The sequence below is a fragment of the Buceros rhinoceros genome, unplaced genomic scaffold (assembly GCF_000710305.1).
Source record: "Buceros rhinoceros silvestris isolate BGI_N320 unplaced genomic scaffold, ASM71030v1 scaffold27384, whole genome shotgun sequence".
Classification (NCBI taxonomy): domain Eukaryota; kingdom Metazoa; phylum Chordata; class Aves; order Bucerotiformes; family Bucerotidae; genus Buceros; species Buceros rhinoceros.
In genome coordinates this window covers 28,763-37,802 of record NW_010410468.1, presented here as the reverse complement: position 1 = coordinate 37,802, position 9,040 = coordinate 28,763, and the positions used below count along the sequence as shown (strand labels likewise).

Here is a 9,040-nt window from a genome sequence, read left to right as displayed (position 1 = left end):
AATGGCTGAGAACAATGTCAGCCCAACATCAGAGTCCCACCTTCCTCTAATGCGGTGGCCAGCAATCATCCCTACATTTTCACAAAGGTTGAAAAAAGATTTATGTTATTTTATGAATTCCACATCCATCAACCACTGTTCCCACTGGTGGTTGCTCCCCCATTCCTTTCAATAATAACTTCAATCACTTCCATGATCCTTGCTATGTCCATTGTTGGGTCCAGTGAGTAAAGGATAACTTGTAGGTGGAGTTTGGACAGAGGTGGGATGGTCAAGGAATGAATGTGAAAAGATGAAGATTTTTCCCAAAAGACTGAGAAGCAGTGAGCCAAATTACAGAACTCCCCTTATCCATTTTTTTCTGTGCCTGGTTTATGCTGAAGAATGCCATGTAATTACCATACATCTGTACTGGGAACCTGCAATATTTGTCAGAGTGGTTAACATGGTGGTGTAAAAACTTGTTAATAAGTAAGTCAGAACATGCTGCATGACAATCTATGTGCATTGAAATGTATTCTTTTCAAAGTAACACCATATTTCGTCTATGATTTCTCAAAATTCCTGGTCCAATTAGTAGTTAATTGCACAGAAAGGTTACTCCTCCCAGCCCCTGCTTTGATTGTTTCTGAAATTGTGACATGTTATGGTGGTCCCTACTCCCAAGCTCTTCACCAAGCACGTAAACCTTTAAACAATATTAAGAAACACTTTGACTAGTCTGGTGGTTCTCATAAAATCACTAGTCAGAACACTTTTAGTAGGGGGGAAGACTACTTCTGACTCTGCAACCCACTAAGCATTTTATATTAAGTGGTTACTCCTGAAAAATTACTGTTAATAGGGTAAGTAGGGATCTCTTATTTACAGGAGGGCTTAAGAATGAGTGCTGCCTCCTATATGCAACACAAAGCAGTGTGCAATGAGAAACAATAGAAACAGTAGCGTTAATGCTACCCACTAATGAAATAGTCATTCCTTTGTTGTCCCCCTGCCCCACTTCTCATGAGTATAGTAGCAGGTGGTGAGAATGTCAGAGCACACGCTAACTTCTCATTCCATGGTTATTTCTTCAGCTAATGAAGTCTTTTGAGAATACTTTTCAAGCCACTTTTCCAGAATGGAAACCAGTGTTGCAGACTTCAATATTCACGTGTAGCCAACATAATTTTTTTTTTTTTTTTTTAGAAAAACTGATGTCCCCCATAGGGTATTGTAAAAGTTCTTAGTTTTACTACATGGTTTTCAGAGTTCTGAATATTGTGCACCTGTGAAAAGTTAAGTTAGTTTCTTCTTGTCTGAGAGAGAACGATGTGTAACTATTAGTAGGAGCTCTTAACAGGTTAGAAAACTTCATAACAGCCCAAATGTGAGCTACTTAGTTATTAACAAGAAGGATTTTGGACTCCTGGATTTGTTTTCTGTGTCTCACTAATGCTCTGTACAAAGCAAGGCAGGGCTGTAAGAAAAATCTGGGGATAATAGACTATCTTAGCTATAAATTGGTTAACAGTCAATGCCTGTTTGCCAGAGAATGGGCAATATGAGGAAGAGGGAATGAAGAGTGATGGGGCAAAGCCTAAAAATATTTGTCTGATGCCTATACTGCCTTAAGGGCAGTCTAGCATAATATCCCTCACAGGGGCCAGTAGCAGATACCTAGGGAATTGTGTAAAACAAAGACGTATGCAATTATAGTTCCTCAGATTATTCTTCCAAGTTTCAGCAACTGAGCCAAAATGGTTTTGTATTTAATAGCCCCAATAGACTGAGAAAAAGAAATACTGAAGGAAAAATGCGACTTCTGAAATCAGTGCAAATTTAAGAGTCCTGGTCTATTTTCTGCAGGAAGTGCAATAAGAAATACTTGGTTAGGCTAGAGTGTGCATGAAAAACCTACCTGCTTCTGGTTTTGAATCAAAAGCTTGCTAGGTTTGTTGGAGACCTCAGTGCTTCTTGTCTCTGTTTCTTCCTGTTTACTCTATTGGAGAATCATAATTGTTCTCAACTTCAGATTGTGTTAAGATGACCAGGAGGCAAAACTTCTCTCTTCCCTTGCTCTAGCTAATATCTTCTGTAAGTTATTTTTGGCCTGAACTTGTTTTTGCTTAGGAAGAAGTTTGTTGTTAAAGTTGGTAGAAATCTGCTGAAAGAGTTTCCCATCAGCGTAGGAAGGAAATTTGTTGCACTGCTAATAATGAAACTTGTCTGGTTTTATGGCTGAAGATTTCTGAGTTCTAGGGAAGGAAAAATATTTACTGAAGGAATTAGGGTGGATTTTTTCGTTCTGTGAGCCTTTGAAAACATTCCCTTATTATTCTTTCTGGAGGCCTTCCATATTTTAGACTGCTGCCTAGAACATGAGTATATTGTTCTAAGAAACTTAAAAGTGACGTTTCCATCCTCTTGACATAACCTAGTGCCAGCTGCAGAAATAATGGCATTCTTTTTCACTCAATCCTCTGCAACCCCAGAAAAATAATTCACTCGCTGTTTTTTTATGAAGGCTCTATAAGATAAGTGCAGCTCAGTAACATCCTTGGAGTTAAATGTACGTTCTGGATTTTCTAAATGTATAAGTTCATATAATTGCATATCTTGTCCATTAAATGGCATACATTTAAAATACAGTGTGACCCAATTACAGTTGCAATAGAAACGATAGTAATAGAAACCCTAAAGTCATGGTGCTTGGGTGGGGGTTTGGGGGGGTTTTTAATTTTCTTTTTTTTATATTAGTTTCTGGCTTTACTGGTTATGAGAAGGAATGTGGACCAGCACGGTCCTGGTGATGCTGGGGACTGTTTATAGAAGTCAACAGTGAGCTTTCTTTAGCAGGTGCTTGGTTCTTTGTGACTTTACATGGGAAAGCTTCTGTGCTGTCAGGTTAGGCTGTAACTTCTTAGTGCATTACCTGTTACACAGAAAATTCCATGCAGATATTTAGCACATAAGGAAAACATTTCCATTCAGTAAGAGTTCTTGTGTGTTGAAGGTGCTGCACTCCGTTACTCTTTGTGTGGTGAGATCATTCACACAGAGGTCAACATATAAGAACAAGTATGCTATGAACGTGTGCTGTGAAACTTGGCCTGTTTTAATTTTTGCATATACACAAGGGAGAGGAAAACGAATTTTGGTTTTTTTTATCCATTCTTCAAAACAAGCATTGGAAAGACTCTTAATGTTACCTGCACATGTAGGTCTCTAGATGAGTTCAAACCCACACGACACTTCAGCATCTGTTCATGAAGTAAGGCAGAGCAGCAAGCAGTTTCTTAGTAGGTAGGTGTATAAACCATGCAACTTGCTGTCATTTTAGGAGTAAACAGGAAGTTCTTACAGAGATCCTAAAGTTTTTGTCATTGTGGATGACACAGAAACTGTGCTCGCCTTTGCTGGTAACACATTAATGCTAAGGTGTGATCTGTCTAGAAAGAGCTGTTGTGGAATAAGGCAGGGTAGTCTGTTGCTACCTGACCTGTCTCAAATCCATGGAGAAATAGAGGACTTTGCTTTCCTGATTGGGAAGTCTGGCACCTTTTAATGAGCAGTAAACTCACTTTAATATTAAAGCTGGGACATTTTTATGGTTGAGTGTGTCTTGTGTATTCTTCGGGTGAGAGTGTCATGCAGCAGTGCTGAATCGTTCAGAGACCCAGAGGACAGAGCTGCTCGGCTTTACTTTGCAATTCTCCTGCCTTTAAGAGCGCACAGTGTGCTCTTATAACTGTAAGACTGTTCCTATCTGTGCATGTAAACACATAAATGAGCTGTTTTATACTGGCAATTAGATACTCCAGGGAGTTGTGAAGCCGTGAGACATTGCTTCACTTAGGGTGGTTACAACTACTTGGCCCACAGCCTACGGCTTTGTTGCCTGCAATAGGTGTTAGCAAATGGCAATGCTAATGTCCTTAATGATATCATTACTAATCGGCAGCCTGGTCAGAACAATTGACCTTCATTGATCTTGGTACTTCTACTTTTACTTCTTTTTCTGCCCTTTATGACAAGCTGTGAATGCCACTTGCCTTCGAAAGGATGTAAGCAGTTATATTGTAACACTTTAATTTTAGTTTGACTGCTTATTTTAATGAACAGTATTATGAATTGTTGTTTCTTTTTTTTTTTTTTAAATCAGTGTGCCATGCTGAATTGAATGCCATCATGAACAAAAACTCAGCTGATGTGAAAGGCTGCAGCATGTATGTTGCCTTATTTCCATGTAATGAATGTGCAAAGCTCATCATCCAGTCAGGTAAGGAGTAGTGCCAGCTTGGTTTGTTGGGGTTGCAGTGCTGCCTCCTCGTTTGTATCTTATCACGGATGTATTTGATGTTAAATTGCTGTTGTTAGATCTAAATTAATTGCACTGTCAACTTCTTAAGATGCTACATGGGGGGTTTTTTTGCATCTGAATGTTGCCAAATTTTTTCAGTGCTAATTGCATCTTCTGTGATTCTAAGCGTGCTTCTAATTTAGGTTTGTGACTTCTTAGACCAGGAAGCTGCCAAAGAACAACACAGGCTTTGCATGTAATTACTGTCAATTTTACTGTGCTCTGACATATTGAATAGAGTAGGGCAGAAAGAAATAAACTTCTATATGACAAAAGGTCTGTTGGGAGTATATACATGAAATTTTAATTTGAACGTGATGCATGGTAGATATTTGGAGATTTTAAAATATCTTTGCTCATAAATGTCATAAGACTTGTATGATCCTACTTTAATTATGTCTTTCATTACAGTTGTTACAAATCTGTGCCACTGCAGCAAGTGTGCTGGCCTAAATGTGTCTGTTTTTTTCAGATTAGGCAGTATCTGCAGTAGGCTTCAGTTCTGTAAAGATCGGTGCTTAAGGTAGCATGTATTTTCCTCACTGACTGAAGTCCTGCAGTCCTAGCACGGATTGCACTTTTGAGGAGAATCAGGAATCTAAGAAGATCACAAACAGAATGCTTATTTATTTTGGTCATGAGGGTTTGAAATGAAGAGGGTTGAAGGGGGAAAGATGGTGGTATTCTGTATTTATGCTGCATTTCTCTTATTGAGTATAAAATGAAAATCACATGGTCTTCAAGATAGCTGGGCTGCTTGTTCTCGGTGTAGTCTCTCATCCTTTTCCTTATGTGCTTAGGTCAGCACCGAATTGCAGTGTATTGATATTCATGTTGTCTGATAAATACAGGAAGATGTTGATAGGCTCTGAAATGCTTGCAAATTCTCTTGCGTCGGCCTTTACACTTCTCCCCTGCCTAGGCTTAGAAAACTCAACAATTTGAGACAGCATGCGTTTATAAGGATTTGAACCTGGGATTGGGAGTTACTTATAAAACAAGAGAACAAAAGAAAAATAGTATACTTTTATAGCTTTGTGTTTGGAAGGGGAATAGGATTAGGGTTTAAGTTCTTCATGGGGAATTTTAACTGTATTAGAGAGGTAAAAAGATAAGTTTTAAATTACTTTTGCAAAAATGCATAATACCTAGTCTGTCTATCTTGTGCTTTTGCCTACCAGTTTTTGGTTCTGGTTTTGTGAATTAAATGTAGGTGAAAGTGGAGGAAATAATTTTCCAATGTTTTTGATAGAACTGTTTTCCAAAACAGCTCTACCTTACTTACCGTATTCTCAAGTACAGTCTGTAGTATTTTGGGAAGTGGAGGTGTACCAAGGAGTTCTAGAGTGTGTGGGTGAATGCTGCCTTTTCTGATTTTGTGCACCAGACATTACTTTTGTTTTTTTACCCAAGCGTTGACTCTAGCATTTTTTCTGTATGACGTTTTTAGGCATAAAGGAAGTTATTTTTATGTCTGACAAGTATCATGACACTACAGAAATGACAGCTGCACGGCGGATGTTTGATTTAGCTGGTATTATATACAGGTAAGAGAACTTTGGATTAACTTTATTTTTGTTTTGGAAAGGAATAAAATAGCATGCGAAAGACCAGCTTTAGGGCAAATGTTTTTCTTCTTTGCATTGTGCAGCGTTTTATTCTTTGGTGGTGTTTGTAGATGGCTTGCTCTGTACACTTGCTAAAGATACTGGATTGACAGACTGTTGCACCATTCTTTTTGCCTTGTGTACGGTTAAATTTCTATTTGATAATGTTTGTATGAGAAAATGGTCTGTTTGGAATACAAGTTTCATTCCTGGACTGCAAGCGAAATTGCAAATGTGGTGGTTATGTGTTACATTGTGTTTGGGAGAGGCATCGCTGCCCTGCTTTGAGCAGAAGAAAGGACTAGACGTTCTCCTGAAGTCCCTTACAACCTGAATTATCCTATGATCATACGAGTTGGACTGAAAAGACCAGCTGATTGTTTGTTGTTCTGTTTTTTGGGGTTTTTTTTGAATTGTGGATTACCTGATGCTTATTGAAACTTCAGTATCTTTCTGTTGCAGTCAATTTGGAAAGGTGTCGAAACAACCCACTGCTAGTTAATTCTTGGTGCCTACAGCTGTCCAGTGTTCTTTGGTCAGCTTTTCTGGTGAGAAAAGGATGAATATTTGCCTTAAAGTAATGAGAATCTGAAAAATGTTTGAAGACTGGGGGTTTTAAAGACACTGACGAAGATACCTAAGGACAATCTGTTCGACAGCTAGTTTGATAGCAATAACATGCTGTGGGTGAAGCTAATTATGCAGTTAGGGAGGCTTTGCAACTCTAAAGTTTTACAATATTAATATAAATATAAAGACTTCGAAAAATCTGCAAACATAACAATTCTGACAGATAAAATTTCAGGATGAAAGGTACCTACTGGGCTAAGAAACATTCACAAAAAAAGACAGCAGTACTTGAAATTCAGTTTTAGTTCTTCAGTATTTCCTGTCTACTAAGACTATTTGACTAAGAAGCATAAATCATTCTCTTGCAAGTCAAATCTTGTAACTCCTCCAGGGTGAAGTGTTTCTTGAGTTTCAGATTGCTATTCTGGACAAAGTAGCAGAGTTTCTGTGGTCAGCAGCATGTGCTTTTTCCATGCTGGCTATTATTTGTTGTATTGATTGTTAGGGATGTAGGTGGTACTTAATGAATCTCTTGAACTGAACTGCAGAGCTTAATTAGGCACTAAATCCACACTATTTGCATAATCCTTTGTTTACTGGTAGAATGGAAAATATATGCTTGGTCCCCAAATACCTTCCTTGCTAATTGCTGTAGCAGATGCTCTGATGATAATAAAAGGAAACATTTTGTGGTGGTATTAATTTTACAGCTCTAAGTTACAATTTTTAAATGATTCCCTCTTTAACTAGTTTGGTTTTTCCCCAGTATGCTGCATTCTCCTAGCACACAAAAAAAATATTTTAATATACTGAGGCAAAGTTTGAAAGATTTTTTTCGCAAACTTGGCAGGAAAAAAGTGATCAAAGTATTTATCAAAATATATTCCAAATATCTTCTTTTATATACATATGTATACGTGTATGTCTGCACATATAATACATATACAGTATATTAAAATATTTTTATTGCTATATATGTCTGTACCTATAACTGTAAATATATATTAAAATATTTGAAACATAAATATATAGGAACAAAAATCCCAGCCCTGGTAACATGATGCCACCACCTGCAGCTAATTTGTTCGAAGTCCTTTGACTCCTGAGTAATTTATGAACTCCAATAGCTGAAGAATGTAGAGGCTAACCCACCCCATGTGTCTTTTTTGTCTTAGTCTTTCTTGTCCAGGTTTCTCTCAGTGTGGTGCACTATAATTGGCTCCCACAGAGATCAAAACTACACGAATCCAAGGAGGGTTTGGGGCTGTTTTCTTATTCCTTCAAAAATTTCGCTGAAGCTAAAGCAAGCAAAATGTTTTAACTACTCATCAACTAATATCTGTATTTTTCTTTATTTTAGGGAATTCAAACCAAAGTGTAACAAGATCATCATTGACTTTGATTCAATTAACAGCAGACCAAGTCCAAAGCTTCTGTGATTTAAGTCTCATTAAGTCTCTGGAAGAGTGTGATTATCCTTTTCTAAAAAGCTGCTAATGCCTTTCATCTTGAAGTTACTTACAACTTTTTAATGGCTTCTGTAGCTAAAGTACACTTCTAAGAAATCCAAGGCATAAAATGTCCCCATCACTTTATCTTGTCATGTGGAATCTAAATCTACTTAAAATTTCTTAATGCCTTATCAAAACTGCTTAAAAAGTCTAGAGACACGTAGATGACACAGTGTAACGTATGTAAAGAAAACTGTTCTTATTCTTGGTGTATTCCTCACCACATGCTCTGATAGGCTGTCAGCACTGATTTGGTTTAACAGTAGTGCTTACTGTAACCAGCAGTACCTTAGAATATGTTAATAGATGCCGATCTCTCTATTGGATATGTGGGTCTAAATAGCTGATCCTAATAAAGGACAAAAATGTTATCCATGCAAGTGCTGATCTTCCGGCTAGCGTAACACTAATAGAAGGTTGCACAGCTTTAAGTACATGCAATATTCTGCGTGTGTTATCCAACAACTTAAATACTGATTTTTCTTTTAATTCTTATCTAACACTGTCCTACATGGGGAGGGGTGAGATTAGAACTTGTTCTGAGAGTGGTCGATGACAGACCAAGCCTTACAGATGCTTCCAAGACCTCGTTTTTCTGAAGATTCCAGAATTGGAAGGGGCTAGGGGAATGAATCATTTGGCTTTTTACCTTTGGGACTCTTACTTGGAGTTGTTTTTCATGTATAGAAGGAATTTATTTTAGCTGTTTCTAGACAATCCAACATAGCTCAGTCTTAAAATCACCCTGTAAGGTAACTGAATCATTTTTTGTCCTTCGAGAGACATTGGAGATAGTCAACTTGTATCCATATCTGTGCCAAAAGAGGTAATTATGGTGTTAGCTTGTTTCCCAGTGCTGGCGTAGTTGCCTAAAATAATATCCTTTTTAATTTTATCTTGAGATCTGGGAATAGATTTGAGTTCCTTTTCTTTAATTTGATTTTTTAAAATTAAATATGCCTAATGGCTTTGTTTAGGTAACATTGGTGGTGGTTTGTGGCTTTGTTTTT

At 37.6% G+C, this 9,040-nt stretch overlaps 1 protein-coding gene across 1 annotated transcript in view; it reads left to right on the top strand.

Annotated features, from left to right (window-relative positions):
* The window catches only part of DCTD (dCMP deaminase), a gene marked incomplete at its 5' end in the record, with an annotated part of 16,782 nt that extends 8,344 nt beyond the window's left edge, over positions 1 to 8,438 (top strand). The window contains 3 exons of the mRNA XM_010135642.1: positions 4,145 to 4,261; positions 5,793 to 5,889; positions 7,880 to 8,438. Coding sequence (XP_010133944.1) covers positions 4,145 to 4,261; positions 5,793 to 5,889; positions 7,880 to 7,958 — 293 coding nt within the window. The remainder of the gene's footprint in view (positions 1 to 4,144; positions 4,262 to 5,792; positions 5,890 to 7,879) is intronic.
* Positions 8,439 to 9,040: the final 602 nt, after the last annotated feature.